General features: G+C 30.9%; 1 protein-coding gene across 1 annotated transcript; it reads right to left on the reverse strand.

Moving 5' to 3' along the window:
* Positions 1-17,108: 17,108 nt before the first annotated feature.
* On the reverse strand, positions 17,109-19,575 carry LOC124363852 (neuropeptide CCHamide-1 receptor-like). The gene has a single exon (XM_046819114.1). The coding sequence runs from the start codon at positions 19,570-19,572 to the stop codon at positions 18,451-18,453; it is 1,122 nt and encodes a 373-aa protein (XP_046675070.1). The 5' UTR covers positions 19,573-19,575; the 3' UTR covers positions 17,109-18,450.
* Between the last annotated feature and the right edge of the window lie 1,128 nt (positions 19,576-20,703).

The raw sequence follows: 20,703 nt of genomic DNA on the forward strand, positions 1-20,703 counted from the left end.
AAAGACTTAATTAAAAATTAGCCGATATAAGTAGAGAGAGATTTGGACCACACCTGCACACCCACGCACACACACTAAAAAAAAACACACACACACACACCAATCACGCACCCGCACACTTGCTGCACCACATGTCCTTGTTGGCCTGCAGTCAAAACGATTGTACAGACTCACAAAACACTCAGACTAACATTGATTGTAATACTATAAACTATAATAACATTATTTGTGTACAATCTAACAAAGTATTCTATCCTAAGCTGCTTTAAAGTTACTGTGTGAGTATTAAAATACACATTAGTGTGGAATACAGAACATATATTATGTTCTCAGGAATGTTTTTGTGACTATATGCATTTTAGTAAAATGCTTAAAGCTCACAAAAAGCCTGTAGTTATCTCGAGACATCAATTAATTTAGGATTTATTTTTATTTATATTTTTAATCACATTTTACCTTTTTTTAAAACCGGTTGCACTGATGTGTGAAAGTTTTTAGAGTTTAAGACGATGCTGTAATAGAAATGGCGCCTTACTATCTGTTCTACCTTATAAATTAAAAAACTACCAAAGTCAACGTAAGTTTCTCCGTCTTCAATGATGCAAAAGTTCCAGTACGATCTTTCGACTTCGGCTGGAACTTGTCTCTTTCATAATGTACCATAGCGGTGGGTGTTTTGTGAATAATCTTGAAGAACTCAATACCAAGAAGGGATCTGTTTCTGACGACTTATTCCCTATAGTGCCTAGGTTTTGCAGCCCTGTATTGGTTCCTCATCTTACCATTCTTTTTGGGGCTCTATTAGAAAGAGGACTTTTCCCGTCTTCTTTGAAGAAAATCTTCCTGATACTTAATCTTAAGTAATGTGATAAAACTATATATACAGGGTGAGTTTTTTAAAGTGATCCAATAGCTAACTTTTTACTTACACGACTTAGCACCACACTTTAAATTTGGAACTTGCTCAATTTTAAGTTTCACTCAGGGATACACTTTCAAATTTTTTGAAGATGGCCGCCATTTTCCAATATGGCGGTCAACTTTAAAATCTTTTATGGAACACCCTTTATTTTATGTTGTTTTTAGATTCTACTCAACAAAATAATACATTTTTGCTTTTGAGAGTTTTTCAATATCTCTAATGGTTCAGGAGCTACGTGGACTGGAAGTTTTCATAATTTTTGCCAATATGGCGGCCAACTTTAAAATATTTTATGGAACACCCTGTATTTTATGTTGTTTTTATATTCTACACTACAAAATAAGACATTTTTGCATTTAGAGTTTTTCTATATCTCTAATGGTTCAGGAGCTACGTGGACTGCAAGTTTTTATCATCAGTCCAAAAAAATCCGAAAACATTTTTTATTTTATAAGAACTGTTAAGAGGAAGAACGCAATACTAAAAAGTGTAATCAATACAAAATGGTTCAGGAGCTACGTGGGCTGCAATTTTTTATCATCAGTCCGAAAAAATCCGAAAACTTGCAGTCCACATAGCTCCTGAACCATTAGAGATATAGAAAAACTCTAAAATGCAAAAATGTCTTATTTTGTAGTGTAGAATATAAAAACAACATAAAATACAGGGTGTTCCATAAAATATTTTAAAGTTGGCCGCCATATTGGCAAAAACTTATGAAAACTTCCAGTCCACGTAGCTCCTGAACCATTAGAGATATTGAAAAACTCTCAAAATCAAAAATGTATTATTTTGTTGAGTAGAATCTAAAAACAACATAAAATACAGGGTGTTCCATAAGAGATTTTAAAGTTGACCGCCATATTGGAAAATGGCGGCCATCTTCAAAAAATTTGAAAGTTTATCCCTGAGTGAAACTTAAAATTGAGCAAGTTCCAAATTTAAAGAGTGGTGCTAAGTCGTGTAATTAAAAAGTTAGCTATTGGATCACTTTAAAAAACTCACCCTGTATATATATGCTGTTATTGTTAGATACTCGTTCTATCTTATTGGTATTTCCCAAAAACTTTTGATGGTACTATTGATATTGCTATATTTATTACTGCACTTGTTATTCATTCTATAGTTTTATTTTGTATGTTTCTCATTCTCATGTTCAAAATTCTCACATATTTTGTTTTCTTCTTCTTCAGAAACATCTGTAACATTAATTCTAATTGTTTGTAAATTAGTATAGTACAGTTAATAAATAAATATGTAAACTAGAGTTTCTTTTTAACCCCGCTCGACCTTCTTGCGAACAGCTGCCTTAGTGTGACACGCTGAGCATACGATATTGCTCGAGTATTATCTGCTATTATCTACTACGAGTATGCTTCGAGTATTATCTGTACACAAATTTATATCATTCCTATTACTTAAGACATAGAATATTACGAGTATAGTTGCAGGGTTTGGAAAGCAAGGACTTACAGTATGTCTGGCTTACATAATACAGTATTCATACTTTGAGTGAACGTAAACAAGAGCTATAAAAAGGACTTAACATAATCGTAAACATTACATGTTTTATAGAATGAATGTTTGTGCTTCTAGGAAAGCAATATGTTCTATGTGCGATTTTGTTGGAATTTTTGTATAAAAAAACTGTAAAACTTATACTTCTATTATATTTACTTATGTTTCAAAGTTATCGTAGGGCTTCATAATAGTACATCGTGATTTCTCTAAACATGTTACGACATTGACTTTACGATTCTCATAACTGGCCTGCAATATAGTTAAACTGTTACTGAGATCGTTGGAACTGTTTCATCAAATATAATGGAACATTGTGCAGAAATTCGAGTTATATCATTATTTTTTACAAGAACTGTTTACTCTCCGAGCTAAGGTTTTGAAACACTGCTCATTAACCTTAAAGTCAGGATATGAGAATATATTCAAATGGCCATAATTAATCTCAATAGTACTAGGTATGCTATTTAAAAGAATATACGTTTAAGTTTAAGTATGCCAGTTCTGTTGTTTAAGCAAGCATAATCTTATTCATCAAATTATAGATGTATGTATTTAGATTTAACCGCACAATATTCATCAGATTATAGATGCATGTATTCAGATTCAACCGCACACTACTACTTTAAATTTGTACTGTGCTTTTTAACATTGAGGTTAATTAGAATTATTGATTAATTAATTAACCAACATTAAATAAATTTTGCATTAATTAACCATACAAGACACTATTTGCTGACTATTGGAAGTTTTATCTAACAAATTAAAACTAAATATGTAGCAATATTCTAAAGGGAATAACATAGAAAATGCTTCCACGCTCGATTCTTATCAGGTCAATTATTATTGGTCTTGGTTCACTATGTGTTACAGGTTACAGCGAGCTGGCAGATTGTGAATTGTGTTTATTGTTTTGTTTATAACTATAATCAGTGTTATTAAGAGCATGGTGTATATATAATTTTGATGGAGTTAACACGCAACATTGTGTGTTTTTCAGTTCACTGTTTCGTAGCGTTTTAATGTCTTTTGTTCACTTTTACCTAGTTATGCAATGTGGATGTGGATTACTTATCCACCTGAGGAAGACATCATATTGCAGATCTCACAGCGTAGAAATACAAATATTGTGGTTTTACATTACAATTACAGATTTACTCGTTGATCATTTTTTACTCAAGATTTGTTCGTTGGATCATTTGGCTTTCAAAACTTATTTCAGCGCTTATTGAAATAGGTGCAAACAAACCCTTCGCTATTAGTTTGGTTGTAGTTGTCTATTGAGAGTGATTTCTAATATGCTTTAGTAGCTTGCTTCATATTGATTAGCCTAGTACATTATTTTCTATTTGTTTAAAATATTATTTAAGTGATAAATATTATTAAGAGTAAGCAGAGAATATGAATCATGACTCATAGCCACTGTTAAATTTCATCCTGTCCGATAACGCTGTTGGTAACGACCACCTCCACCAGCTAAGGAACTCCACGTCATTATCTGTGGACATCAGTTTCGCTCTTCATCAATCACTGACAAAAACACAACGTAATCAATAATGTTCTCGTCAGCTGCTATAGATAATGTCTGAAAACTCTGTTACAGATAACAGTTTTTGACAGTTACAAGACATTCTGGACTTTTTTATTGGTATGTGTGTGTTTTTAATAGCTCATTTTATGTATGGTAATAATAAATATAGATATTATTATTGAGATATGAATATAATGACATACACATATTGTGAAGATAAGAATCATCTCACAAGTGCTTAATGATTAAAATAAACACCTACGCAACTTTATAAGGTTATCAATCTACATTGTATATAATTCTACAGGAACCAGAATTTAGGATTATTTAAAATTTTAAACAGATATTTTAAGGAAATATTTACACTATTATCAAATTCCTAAAATTTCGAAGATTGCACATTTATACTGTCTGGATTGTATTAGTACAAAATGCAGATTTTTAAAAATTATAATTGTATCTCATATGATTATTCCAACTCTCAACACAAATATATTGTGTATAAAAGATATAACTACAAGGCAGTGTTAATAAAAAATATTTGGAATTCTTACTTTTAAAGATATTTATTGACTGTGTAATACTATCATGTGGCATAAAATTTTAATATAATAAATCTGTATAATTTTTTTATAAAGAAATATACCATCAAAACGTCTCACAATTTGACTACGCATCTAGTAGTTACACGTTCCAAACAAAGACATACGAATCTTCAATAGCTAGCGCTCGTCTCTCTTGGGAGTAGAATGAAAATATATATATATAGATAATTTTTCTAAGTAAAATGAATAAAAATTTTCAAATACCAGGATAACAGCAAGGTAATCTATCTAAGAGTACGCTTAAATTACTCACTTTGTATCAAATAAAGAATCCAATCAATGAGATATGCTGATTCTCTTGGTTTCCTCCGAAAAATGACCCTTAAAATTAAAAATGCTACATCTGTAAACACATTCACGTTTACTGTATTTTTAAAACTATATTTTCCAACCTGAATGGCAGAATTTCTTTGGCTATGTAAATTAAATAATTAATGAAAACTTAAAAGCTTAGACCTCGTACTTACAACACTTTCGTGGTACAGAAACATACAATTAAATATTTCAACCATTATATTTGACAGTACAGAAACTAAAGGATGTTTCCTCATGAATTTGTAAGATGTTCCAGTTGAGAGAACAAGTGAGTTGAGCTAGCAGTGTTATCCCCTTATTGTATTCAGAGAGAGAGAGCATCGTGAGGAACATGACGCGTTCACTCTTCTGCGCTTTACTATTACTCATTTTATTTGCTGGTTAAAATATTTTGCAATAAGCAGATATAAAGTAATTGTCTGTGATTACATTAACCACAGTTTCCCACATAAAACATAAATAAAATAAAAAACAAACATGCTATTATAAGATATTGCGTACGTTCCAAAATATTGAAATAATAAAGTCAAACTTTGAAATCTCACTTTGCAAAATATACTAAAATTAAAAGCTTTGTGAACGAAAGTACATGAAAATGCAATTATGCTTATCTAGATAAATCAATGTAATTTAAAGTACACTCTAGACTATTTAACTGCACCGTATTACGAGTAATATAAATTAATTTTGGGACACAAAGAACCTGAATAAACGAGGGGAGCACACCTCCCTATCTTCCGCCATGTTAGCCTATGTACCTTTTTCTAATTAAACATTGGAGATAGTAATCTGAAAGTTTTTACCACTATCTTATACTGTTTTTAATAAAAATTTTCTCCAGTAGGTTTAAAAAAAATCTCAAATAATAATTCACAATTTTTTTTATTTAAAACTTTTTTACGTAAAAGTATACATAAAAAATATTAATGGTCTTTTTCTTTTTAAACATATTTGAAAACCGGCAGGAGTAAGTGTGTAAATGATACCCCAAATGTGTGTGCCCAGTTTCAATGTTCTAGCTTTAATGGTTCCAGATAAAAAGGTACTATAGTACAAAATCAACATTTTGGGGAACGTGGATTTTTTTTTACAAAACAGATAAAACTTTTACCTTTAGTAGTGTCCAGTAGCATAAGAGGGGTTTTCAGGGTCCTCATCTGGTTCAAATTTATCTTCAAGTACCTTTCGCTTCAGAGAATTTGCTTGGTGACACTTTTTTGAATTTTCTTCAATAGCTTTTTCTGCACGGTGATCATCAAGATTCTTCATTGCCCTAACGAAGTTAAATCCAGGTTGCAAGTTCAGAAGCTCGAATACAATGCACTTGCTGACATTTCCATTGTTTTTGCAAGCAATTGCATCAAAGAATCCCAGTTTGAGGGTATTTATGCGCACAAAAAACCTTTTTCGGTAGCCTACTCTATATCACACTGTTTAGCGACTCGCTAACATATTGTGTCCCGCCTATGAACACACTTGCTCAACAGAACTTCATTTGATAGGTCTCTAAAAACAGGTTTGATTTCCTTCATGACAGTAGCATGTAGGTGTGTATGATCTGTGTGTTTGTAGGGAGTTTTGTTCAATTTGGTGATTTGGTATTTGCACCAGGAATCGTCGCTTGGGCACAAAGCATGACAAGGTTCTTCATCTGTAGAGCCCAAAGGAAAGTACTCTGCCCAAATAGATCTTTTCATGGCTTGGACTCCTTTCTGGGCATTTCTTCTTATGGCTAGACCATAATACAACTGTATCGTATTATAGCAGCTTCTGTCAAACGCCCTTTGCCTCCAATAGTTTTATTGCCTTCTAAGACTTTTTACTATTTCTTTGTTTGTCTGTTCTAAGCCTTGTGCCCATCCTCTTCTGGACATGGCCAACACACTCCATTTTCTCAATTGTGAAGTGTGGGCCATAAGGCTGTTCATTGCAAACTGTTTCAAAGCCCTTACAATCACCGTCACCAAGATAATGACTGTGACGAACTCCGTAGTTAGGTTCTAATCTGAAGAAAATGTTCTGAACTCCTACAACCTCGATTCCCCCCACTAGTTCTGGAATAATTGGCTATACATGTCTCACTGTAATTGTTTTGTAAGTCTTTCTTTGCACTGAAAAAATTTAGAAAAAATCTCAACATCTAGTACCTCGCCTGTAGTCACGCTTGTAGCTGTGAAAACTCCATTCAAGTAACTGTGACGGTGCCAGGTTCCGTCGAATGCTACAGCCAAATTCCTGTCTCCATCATTCTCCCTTACAGCCTTTTCAACAAAACATTTCATGTTTTCATCACACAACACTTTTAGTATTAGCTAAAATTAGCTTATTGTAAAATGCAAACTTTGAAGGTTTAGGTATGTTCAGCAGTCCCGCAAGCATTTCTCCTGCTTCTTGGCCTAGGCCTACTGATCGCAAGGCGTATACAATCCTTACATTATATCATAAACTGGACGACGGATTGTATTAGGCCCATCTTCTAAACTAACATTCGTGACAGGAGCTTGAATTACTAGATTTTGCCTCACATTGCAAACACACTATATTCAATGTAAAGGCTAAGCCTACTTTTTTGGAAGTAGACAATGACGAACAACCATAGCAATGTTTACAAACCCGCAACTCGGTGAATAAGTTCCTGAACTGCACTTACATCTATAATGTTATATTCAAACGTGCAGTTTTCAAATTGTTTGTATTCTTCATGATGTTGAGATAGCTTTTACTTTAGAGGCACTAGTATCTTTAGGCTTAGCTTTGCTTTTATTTGGAGGTGGAGTCTGTGCAGATGTACTAGGCCTAGGCCTAGATTAGAACTAGATTTATTAGCATGAATACCAAAAGGTTTTCTTCTTTTTGAAAACTTTAGTAGATCTAGGCATTATACAGTCATTACTACACCAAATCAATCTATAAAAAGTTTCACTTCACGTAAAACACAACTTTGCTTTTCGCAGAAAATAAAATAAAAATAATAAGTAAACTTATAACCTCAAATCTTGTTTATTACAGCAACAGATTGTAAAACAAAACACAGAACATAAGCAATAAACATATAAAATATATAAAAAGCCACCAGCCACCAGCCACAGCCTGCAAAATAACATTTTCATCCAAAACAAACGTACTATATACGAAGAGGTATTATACAAGATTGCATGATTCACAAAAACGTTGCAAAATCGCGCTTGCATGGCTCTAGAAAAATATTTTTTTCTTATCTAATATACTTTAAAAATATATTATGTTATATATCAAATTAAAGACCAGAAAATGGGCTTTAATAATGAAATAAAATAATCAAATATTTAAAAAAATTGTTTTGAGGTCTGCTCTCTAATGTTTGTAGCTACTGAAGGAAAATCATTTTCGGTTGAGGTAATCCCATAACACCCTCACACTATTTTCTAATCTACTTCCTGTCCACATGTACGGAACCTCGGGTTGTGTATTCTTCAATGAAATATTCTTGATATTTTGAAAGTGGTTGTTTCATTATTACTAACATTTAATTTTATGTAATTTTTAAATATAGATTTTTCTAAGTTATCTCACCTCCTTGCACTCTCATATGAAATTATACTGAATATTATGATAACCACTAGGATGATTGTATCATGCCAATTAATTGGTTTATTACTGTTGCTGTTACTGCTTGAAGGAGGATTCTACATATGATATCTAACTACTGACACTTTTTATTAACTAATATACATTGTTATCAAGTCGATTCATGATATTATTTTTATTATTAAAAACTCTGTATTACGAAATTGTAAATTTGTTTGATAAAATGAATCCAGACCAAAACGCATTGAATTTACCACTTGAAACACGCTATATATTGTCAGTTAAATTTCTAATAAATTGGGAATATTTCAATAGTTTTTGTTATTTTACACTCGTTATAATTTTGCTTCGTGTAAAATATCATGTATATGATAACTGTTGTTCATACGTATCATTACCGACTCATATTTATTTTCAAATTAATTTAATTTAATTTTTATTTGCGGAAGTTCCACCCTTGTATCTATAAATCCTATCCTTTTAGCAGTGAAGTTAATCTCTTCTACTATTTATTTAGAATCTTTGGCTTGTAGAGAGTCACCCTGCGACCTAATAGTCGAGTCCAGCCATGTTACTCTGAGTTACACACTGCTAGACAGATCTTATCCGAGCAAACCTTTTAGTGAAAATACAGAATATACCGACATTTTCACTACTGCTATTTTACTGAAGTTTAGAAGCTGTCTTCCCTTGTATGCAGTTTTATACGGAGTAAGCGTAGCAATTATTAATTTATTTAATATTTAGACTGCCAATAAGAAAGGTGTATAAAGAAAGTTATAGTATTAGGGTGAAAAATATTTTCTTGAGGAAAAGTCCAAATCATATACATGTATCAAAGGATGGGTCTCCATTCTGCATATTTATGACTAGAGCGAGTAATCTGTGTGCGAGACGTCCCAAGTCTGCCTGGGGCTGAAGACAGTAATGTAACACCGCAGGCTCTGAACTCACTCTTTATTTATTCAGGAGAAAGTTTTGCTCTACATTATCTCAAGTGCATGAAAGGATTCTGTACAAACCTATAAATTTTAATTGAGCAACAGCTTAGCATTTCAGTTCAATTAGTTTTTTATATTTCCAAATCAACTATTGGTTGTACTTCCACGTCTGCCTGGGGCTGAGAATAGTAATCTAGCATTGATGGCTTTGAACTCACACGATATTAATTATTCAGTGGAAAGCTCTACGTTATATAGCATCATATACTTTAAAAGATTTTGTGGTTTTACGAACCTATACAGTGTAATCGAGGAACAGCTTAGCGGTTCAATTACTATTTTATATTCCCCAATAAATTTTAGTAGTAGTTTCACGTCTGCCTGGAGCTGTAAACTGTTATATAAGATTGATGACTTTAAGCTCACTTAATATTTATTCGGTAGAAAGCTCTATATTACTGTCAAATGTGTGATATGTGACATGATATGCACAATCACGGAAAATATAATAAAAAATACAACTTGAACTGCTAATTTTATGCTCGAGTACGATTTATAGGATTTTACAGCCATAAGAAATCGTAATAAGTACTCCAGGTGACGTAATATAAAGCTTTGACTGAATAAATATTGAGTGAGTTCAGAGCCATCAATGTAAAATTACTGTTTACAACTCCAGGCAGCCGCTAACTACTACCGAAAGTTATTGTGTAAATGTAAAAAACTAATTAATCTGTAAACCTGTTAATTTATTACAATGTATACCATGTTACAGCAACAAAAGCAGTATTGACACACAGTAGTATAATATATTGAATACTTCCCAAAATATCGAAATAATATTTCATTACTGCAATATTCTTTTTCAAAAGGTAAAATTGTAAGCTTTGTGAAGCTTATCTAGCAAAATCAATATAATATCAAGAACACTCTTGAATATTTTACCGTAACGTGTTAATATAAATTAATTTTGGGAAACAAAGAGCTAGAATAAACGTTTCAGTTTCATAGGTACTAAAGGAAAATCATCTTCGGACGAGTTAATTCCATAACACTCTCACAAGTTTCCCAATCTACTTCCAGTGCACATCTACTGAAGCTCGGATAGTGTATAATTTAATGAAATATTTTTGATCTTATGAAAATGGTTGTTTTTAATACTACTTTTTAATTTTATTTTCGTTCAAATATATAGTTTTCTCAGCTTTCTCTCCTACCCGCTGTCTAATCAGCATCTATAATGAATATTATTATAACCACTATGATGATTATGAAACGCAAACTAATTTGTTTTATAATACTCTTGTTGCGATTGCAGAAAGACATATTGATATCTAACTAACACGTTGTGGTACCTAACATAAATTCAAACCAAGTCCAGTCTTGTTATTATTATTTTTTTATCTGTGTATTACGAATTTTCCTATTTTTTTTTAATTAAGAAAACCTCAAGAAAAAACTGGTTATGTTTACAAAATGCAATATATGATAAGCTGTCTGTGAAAAATTTAAATAAATTGAAGATAATTTTGTAGATTTTTTTAATTAACGTAAAAGTCATGACACAAGCAATAAATAAATATTATTCATACCTTCAATTAACTCTTATGGAATACAACATTTTCTCTTTAAGTTTCCCTTACTATCATATTTTAATATGATATAAATTAACTTCATATTATATGTTTTTATATTGTTACCGATAATTCCAAAGTCTTAGGCTATGTCGTGGAAAAGTATTTAATAGCTTGCGTTGTCATATATTATATTTACATTCTCTCATAATAAGTAATCAAGTATCCCACAGCACATTTAGAGAATAAATAGACATCATTTAACTTTAGACTGAAGTCTTAAGCTAATGTTATAACATAATATTTAATGTTTTGCAAGTTAACGTATTATTTTTATAATTGATCTAATATTGAGTAATCAAGTATCCCACACAACAGTCAAAGGAGACAGACATCAATCAACATCAGACTGAAGTTTTAAACTATTTAATTATAAAATCTATAATGGTTGGCATGTTCAAATATTATTTATTGATACAATGGTACATTTAATTTAATTGGTACATCCACTTAAAATAATAAACAAATTAGTTGCTTCACAACCGTACATCTCATAAATTTAAAATATATCGAAATATTTATCATGAAACTAGATTTTTAGCAAATAAATTGTTTCATTGGCTTTTTGGCAAATAAATAATCATAAACAGCGTTTAAGAATGATTTCAAATACGAAATTCCCAATATTAATATCTCATGTATGGGACCGTTTTATGCCCTAACATATGCAAATGCATTATGAACATTTTCATCTTAATCAAATAGAATTCCCTGAAGTAAAATTAAGTTTAAGTTTACAGGGTATAAGGCTGCTTGGGGAAAACCATCACTTCAAAGATCGCCTCTGGGGAATGAGGTGAAGGCGTCATCTGAGTTGTTAAATTTCTCTTCATTCCTAAAATGTATTCGTTGACTTTCTTTCGGAAGCCTTTTATGCATTCATCACTGCTTAGTCATAGATTATGAAATATTAATAAATATTAACCTGTAAGTTAATAACTTCTTTCTTATGTTAATGTTGTCTAAATTTTGATTATATTTTAATTAAAATTTATAGATATATCTATAATATTTTATTTAATAAGTTGAAAAATACACATAATTCTTTTACTCGGACATAAATGACAGACAAAAATAAGGTAATATTAATGTTTTATTATTAAATATAATATTATGTAGTAAATAGTCTTAAGAAATAGCTTGATTAAACTTCATCTTTCGTTACGTAGAAAAATATAAAAATTTGAATAATGATGGTTAGATTTTTATATATTTCTTTCAGTCATTTTGTGTACTTCTCTTGCCAAATTAAATACTATACAATGCTTCAAAAAATTACATTGCAATTACAATAATTATTTAATCATAACCGAAGTTTTTGAAAACATTCTATGTCTCTACTTTCAAGTTCCTGGTGTATAATTACATTTATAACAAATATAATGAAAATCTATTATTTTTGGAACTAATCCAATTGTAAATATAGATAAACAACGTTTTAAGCAAATGTTGTAAAAGCATGTAAGCATTGTATTAGTTTTGTTCTGCCACCTCTGCGTAATATTTACAACAATGTTTCACTAGTATAACATTTTATTTCATTGTCGAGAGTATTAGTTTTTTATTTGTATGCTTTATCTAATACTCTTTCAGTCCTTTTTTCGTAAAGTGAAAATAATACAGTTATTTGGTCTCAATAGCATTCTATTTTCATTTATCCTAAATTGCAATGTATCATCGTTATAAAAGGCATTTTTACACAGTTTGCGGGCCAAAAATGTCTCTGTTATATCAGGAAGGTAGAATGTTTAGCAGTTAACATTATCAAACTTATGAAAAATTAGGTAATACAGTATATTATAATAACATGTAACTCTTTATATAAGACAACTTATATTTTTATTAAATTAAAATTTACAAATAAATATTTAAACGTATTGGATAGTATTTTTGTAATAAATGTCTGATTTCAAGCCGATAAAGGTCGAAATTATTTTCCACTGTATTAGGAAAGTATGATGTTTAGCAGTTACATTCATCAAATTTGTGGTATTTTTAAGTATATTTTTTTCTATAACTGATTATATCTCTATTTTAGAATATTTTCTTTTACAAAATTGAGTATTAAGTTATTAAATTTTATGGTTTAGCCTAAAATACAAAGTATAATCGTAATGAAAGGCATTTGCAAGCAGTTCTAGGGCAAAAAATGTCTCTGCTGTATCAGGGAAGCAGAATGTTTAGCAGTCTACATTATCAAACCTACGAAAAATTTCGTAATAACGTGTTATAGAATAACATGTAACTATTAATAAAAGATAGATTGTAATTTGTATTACATTAAAATTTAAAAATGATTACATATTTAAACATATTAGATAGTATTTTTGTATTAAATTGTCGGATTTCGAGCCGATAAAGTGCGAAATAAATATCCACTGTATCAGGAAGGTAGAATGTTTAGCAGTTAACATTATCAATCTTATGAAAAATTAGGTAATACAGTATATTAGAAAAACATGTAACTATTAATAAAAGACAGCTTGTAATTTATATTACATTAAAATATACAAATTATTACATATTTGGACATATTACATAGTATTTTTGTAATAAATGTCTAATTTGAAGCCGATAAAGAGCGAAATAAATATCCACAGTATCAGGAAGGCAGAATTTTTAGAAGTTAGCTTGATAAAATTTATAGTATTTTTTATTTTATTTTGTTCTATAACTGATTATATCTCTATGTTTGAATAATTTCTTTCACAAAATTGTGTATTAAGTTATTAAATTTTATGATTTAGCCTAAATTAAAAAGTATAATCGTAATAAAAGGTAATTTTTAAACAGATAAAGGGCGAAAAATTTCTCTGCTATATCAGGAAAGTAGAATGTTTAGCAGTCAACGTACCCAAAATTATGAAAATTTAGGTATTAAAGTATATTAGAATAACATGTAACTATTAATATAAGATAGCTTGTAATCTGTTTTACAACGAAATTTAAAAATTATTACATATTTGGACATATTAGTATTTTTGTAATAAATGTATGATTTCAAGCCGATAAAGGGCAAATTAATATCCACCTTATCAGGAACGTAGAATGTTTAGTAGTTAGCTCGATCAAAATTATGGTATTTTTAATTATATTATGTTATTAAATAACAGTTTATGTTTCTATGTTTGAATTTTGTATGTTGGAAAATGGAATTTTAATTGTTATTGTAATGAATTAGCTCAAATTACAAAGTATAAACGTAATAAATGGCATTTTTAAGCAGTTTAAGTACGAAAAAATTAATCTGCTGTATCAGGAAGGTAGAATGTTAAGCAGTCAACATTATCAAACTTATCAAAAAATTAGGTATTACAGTGTTATAGAATAACATGATTAATAAAAGACAACTTCTAATCTATAATTACATTTAGATTTAAAAATTAATAAATATTAAAATATATTCTTTGTTATTTTTTATAAATGTCTGATTTCTAGCCGATAAAGGGCGAAATAAATATCCACTGTATCAGGTAAGTATGATGCTTAGCAGTTAACTTTACGGTTCCATGCTATGTCCCATAAGCTTCTTAGTGAAATCTCACTTAAAACCCTAAAATGAATAGCAACCTTTTTCTTATAATGTCTGAGAAGACTCATTATGTTTAAGAAAAATTGCAAACTGAGAGCACATAAGCCTCAACTGGAGTGCAATTCTAAAAAAATGCAGGTCATCGGTTATCGGTAAGGAAAGTATATACACAATGATGAGTGCTATTCAATGAAATAAGATCTCAATTTACAATTATAAACTGTCAGAATATTTAGCTACTAATCTGGGACTTAAGTAATGGAGATTCCTAAACCTGTAACATAAAAGACTGTCCTCAAGTATAAAAAATATATTTTTCAAATGGAACTTGAATTACATTAAATTAGCTGATGTAAAATTATTTAACATGACTGCATGAGTATGTTATCTAATCTCCTGTTATAAACTTAACAAAAATATGCATTCTGAAATATAAGCATTGGCTATGCACGGACAAACGGACGTCGGTTGTATTCTATAATGTATATTATTTCTAAGACCATCAGTTTTTATATTGTTGAATCTAATCTAAAAAATACCTGTTACTTCCTTAAAACGTTTAACAAAAAATATCAAGGCCTAATAGATCATTAAATAAATAAATATTGTGATATCTCTTTGGAATATACAGGTTAATTTAGTTTTCACGAAAATTGAGGCGCATATCTTGTACAAGATGTTGCACAATATGATCATATAAATATTACCCTGCCTCAAAATTTACTCTTACTTGCTTAAATATAACACTATAGGAAAGCACTTTTAAGACACACAAGCAGTTTTAATTATTATTTATTACAAAAATATCAATTAACACATACAATCAACAGTAAGGATAACAGCAGTCTTTGAAACACATATTAACTGACTCTTAAAATAGAATATTTACCTTGACAGTATCATGAAAGAATTGTGAATGTGAATGTTGTGAGTGGTTTAGTAGGAATGAGCATGTCAGGTTGAACATATCTGGTGGAAGTGTAACACATTCGTAAATTAATCATCTTACCGTGTATAGTACACATTGAGATTCTATGTTAATCTAAAAGTTAACTTAATGCTTTTAAAATTAAAATTTTTCTGTTTTTAGACTAGTTATTTTTGTATTATCATTCACGTGCGTATTCTAAATATAGGCCGAATTACCAACATTTAAATAATTTACATTTAAAATATTTAGTGTACTCGAATTAAATTTTATTATTGTTTTTTTATACTTTACTGGAGCAATAGAATTAGTTATAATTGTAATAATGCTTAGTAACAAAAAACACTAGTTAATTACATTATTTAATAAAGTTACCTGAGTGGTGATGATGCTAAGGAATGTTTAGAATCAAATCATAACCTAATCCGTCAATAAAATAACATTTTATTATAATTATATTTAGAATTAATAGTTTTGTTTTGTTTAATTTTAAAATAAATATCTATAGTGTAAAGAAGTGTATTACCCTAAGAAATTGCATAGAATTTGATTAAAGGGTTAATGTGTAAACCTATTGGTTTCAGCCTATTAAACAGATAAAATACACAGTTTAGACAGGACCGCATTATTATGATATCCTTTCAAATCATCAATTTAATATATAAAATATGAAGAAGCCATGATTTGACGCTGCATTACTCATGAAACAAAGTGATTTAAAATGTTATAAAAGCTGTCATTGTAATTAAAGTAATGTGGTTATAAGATGTGTATACTCGTATATGCCCTACTAATATGTAGTAAGTATTAGTTTGAAAGAGTTTAATTTAAAGCGTATGTACCCCGTACTACACTAAACAATGTACGATTGATTGATATATGGTAGAAAGTTATGGAATTCACAATTAATACAATGTACACAAAACTATCTACAATGACAGTAATGGAACATTAAAACATTTAGAATAAACATTAAAATGACGAATCACACCACGTACACATTTCTGTAGTAACAAGCGTCGTTTGACAGGTATGAGAATTAGATACATTTATGTTAAATGTACGGTCTGTGAACAAGCTTCGGTAGAAAGTAATGGAGGAGGCAGAGGAAGAAAGAACAAGAATATTGTGCTGAAAGAATTTTATAGGAAATCAATCGATTGCAAGAGATAGTATAATGGATTTGATTCCATGTGATAGTAAGTTCAAATAAACAACTCTCTTAATGTTTGTGAATTGCAGCATTGGTTTTAAGTAAAGTCGCTAAAAATGTAAGTTTTGTAAGCAGAACCCTTTGCTTAGACGCGACTTAAATAGTTTTTTTTTATTGAAATACTACCTTCTTATAAAGACAGATATAATAATATTTGATAGATTCTAAAATCTGTTCCTTATGGTTGCACAAAAACTGTTTTGCCTAACAAATATGTTTGTTGCAAACTCATAGAGCAATAACAATAACTGTAACAATTTTACCTTTAAACTAATCTGAAATTCGTATGAATCACAAGACTATCACAATTTATAAACAAGTAGGTAACTTATATATATATATATATATATATATATATATATATATATATATATATATATATATATATATATATTCCTTTTATAAATATAACTGATTACCAACCAACAGTGATTTATTATTTTTCCCATGATGTACTTTTGGAAACTACCATAATTCGCTTTATAGTACAGAGTAACTATTTACTTATTTTAATCATAAGAAAACATTGAAACCTCATGTACTCGAGAAGAACTGTCCATGAATGAAAAATTTTAAATGTCTTACAGGATAGGTGAAAAGTTATTGATGGTACTCTTGACAGGTGTAGCAAAAGTTATAAAATTCGGAGCTTAACTGTAATTGTTGATATAATTTTAATACAATACATGGATGTAATTTGTTTCTTTTGATTGATTACTATCAAAGCTTTTTACACTTATTATGGCTTTTTATTAAGATGGAATGCAGATGATAGAGCAATAAAATAGTAGTAAATTGTGACCTTATATTTTCACAATATTTATTATATTAAAAATTGTTTTTGCGATGTCTCTTCTCACTTGCTCTGCCCACAAGGACCTTATTTTGAGCAAAACATAAAAAAGCTGAGGTAAAAGATAAAAACTAATTTTACAATACTTACTGCTAGAGGAAGTGAAGATATATTTAAAATAATTTTCAGAGCTCTCTCTTCAAATTATCTCTTAATCAAATGTCTAATTGGTAACTGAAAATCTAAATAAGAGCTTGAACCATGTCGTTTAGTTACAATTACCCAAAAGGCGTTTATATGACATGTGGAGAATTTAGTGTATTGCTAGTTACATATTAAATTTTTAAACTCAATCCATTTAAATAATTTTATCAAGCAATAACACTAAATCATGTTTTCATGGCTAATTATTTTGTATACGGTACTATTAATATATGACAGAAAGTTACAAAATATTCAGTAGATTTACAGCATAATGGCACGAAATAGTGAAAACTGCTGCTATGTTAAGTTGTTTTTTATAAACCTTTCTTTAAAATACGTATATTTACATTGTAGTACTGTCGGTAACCATCCCACTCTAAATGCTCAGACAGCCTAGGTAACATTCTCCAATCAGAAATGGTAATTAAAAAACCTAAAATTTTTATTCACTTACTCATGAAATTTTCATAAAAACTGTAAAAATATAATGATTAATAAATATTAAAGATTTGCTGAATTTAAGGTTTATTAATGTGGTGCGATAAATTACTATGTAAGGTAGATATCCAAGGCAAAAAGGATCAAATATATAGTGAAACGAAGAAGTTTCATTTTTACCAATCACATACTACCTGTATCAATAGACTATAAAACGTGCTGATAGTTGTATTACTACAATACATGCTAAAGTAAACCAAATAATGTCGGTCAGTTGCGGTCGAGCGTGGTGACACACCATACGAATCGTCAGGACTTGTCACTGTGGCTGATCGAGTAGTGACTGGTCATCACGGAGTTGTGTCTGCGGAAGGTCGAGCTGTTGAGATGACTCAGAGTATTGTCACCGATTTCGTTGGTGGGCCTCACACAGCAGAACAGGTACTGGTTGAAGTGTTTGCGAAACGCTTTGCTCACAAAGTACAGAGCGATGGGATTGATGCAAGAGTTGATATAACTGAGGCAGAAGCCGACGATGCGGAAAGCGTGCCAGAAGTCGTCGTAGTCGTCATGTGAAGATGGATAGAAATGGAACCACAACATGAATATATGATAAGGCAGAAAACACATTATGAATATGATAACGAAAGCTAGGACCATCTTGGCGACTTTCTTCCTCGCCTGGATCTGATTCGACTGGCTCTTGCAGGGGTTGTGTTCGCCGGGTAGGGTCCTGGTGCTGAGCATGAGATGCCTGGCCATGAGCACGTAGAAACCTGCGATCACACACAGAGGAATTGCGTAGTAAGCAAGGAATTTAAAAAGGACCATTCCTTTCTCGTACGTAGAACCGTATTCCCTCGGGAAGGGCGAGCAGTACAAGATCGTATGGTTGTCTTGCACATCCGCAGACTGGACATTGGAGAATATGGCTGCAGGTAGAGCCAGTATCAAAGACATGATCCAGATAAGTACTGCCGTGATGATGGTGAGCGGCTTGGAGGAGATGTGACTTCTGATGGGGTTGACGATGGCACAGTACCTCTCGGCACTGAGTGCGGTCAGAGTGAACACGGACACGCCGATGGAGACGTCCTTGGTCGCTTCGGACAGTTTGCAGATCAGCTCGCCCCAGGGCCACGACTCTATCGTGTACAGAGTGGATGTGAATGGCACACAACTAACGATTACGAGCAGATCTCCCAGAGCCAGACTGAATATATAAGTGTTGGGAACGTTCCTCATGGTGCGGTGACGCGCGAAGATGAAGACCAGTGTACCGTTCCCCAACACTCCCACTAGGAAGATGATCGCAAACACTACTGGCACAATGTACGTCTCCGGTCGTTCAGAGTAAGGAACGTAGCCAACCAATTCAGTATCATTCTCGTAACCGTGCATCCATCCAGAGGCGTTTCTCTGGGAATCCATAGCTGGTTCTGTAACAACAAATTGAATAGTTATTAAAATTATGATTAAGTTGTAATGGAATCTATAATGAGCTGATATTATAGTATATTTCTTCGTTTACAAGATCGGTTCTAAATTCAAAAATGTAAATTAAACAAAATAAATCCAAGCATTAAATTCATGTTATTCAGTTGTTTTATTCATAATTTAAATATTGAAGTCACGGGAGTTATGTTATATAGCCTGACTTCTTTCATTAATCGGGATTCATATAAAATCCTAACATGCACGTGTTCTCTCTGTATATGATGGGGAGCTGCCTGATTTTATTTTGATTTGTTTTTATTTCCTCCCACGACACTAATTAGGTGAACACGTAATGTTCTTGTTTTCTTAAAGAGAATTTTTAAGGATTATAATTGTATTTTTTTAGCACAGTATGTAAAGATACTATTATACGATTACCTATGTGACCACACTTGTTCTAAAAATCAGATTTACCTATGAAATCCTCGCGGCTTTTTATTTTTATTTATTTATATAGTTTTAAATAGGTATTATCATTTTTAGAAAAAATCTTTTAAAAAACAAACTTATTTAGTGTGAGAAACTATTTTTGTATGATATTTTTTTATTTTAAAATAACATTTTCAGTCAGGTACCGTCATTGTTCGTTCCTCTGTATTACTGATAAACAGAAACTGTGAGAAATATTACAGTTTAATGTTATGTATATGATTTCATATAACCTAGAGATAATCAAGAGTATAAATTGCTACTTGTGGTATTATTTTAACATTTCAATATAGAAAGCACTGCTATTTCATAATTATTTTCTCTTTCTTATGCTACGATAGATATCAGTTAGTTACCGTACTTTTGTGTATATTAAACTAGCACGATAAAAGTAGTGGGCTTGGTGCCAGAAAGGTTATACGGTGCACATATGTTAGATGAGGGATCAATAGAGAAACGGTAGACAAATACAGGCGGGCTGTCATTTGTCTCACAGTGAGACAGCATGTGGCTGGCTGATTGACACAGCTTTGAAAGGCTTGCAGTGTTTAAACAACGATTAGGAGGCAATTGTCTCCTGATTTTGTCACTGTTATTCATGAAACAAAGCAGTTCAAATTAAATTACAGTGGTTAG

This window comes from Homalodisca vitripennis, chromosome 5 (assembly GCF_021130785.1).
Source record: "Homalodisca vitripennis isolate AUS2020 chromosome 5, UT_GWSS_2.1, whole genome shotgun sequence".
NCBI lineage: Eukaryota > Metazoa > Arthropoda > Insecta > Hemiptera > Cicadellidae > Homalodisca > Homalodisca vitripennis.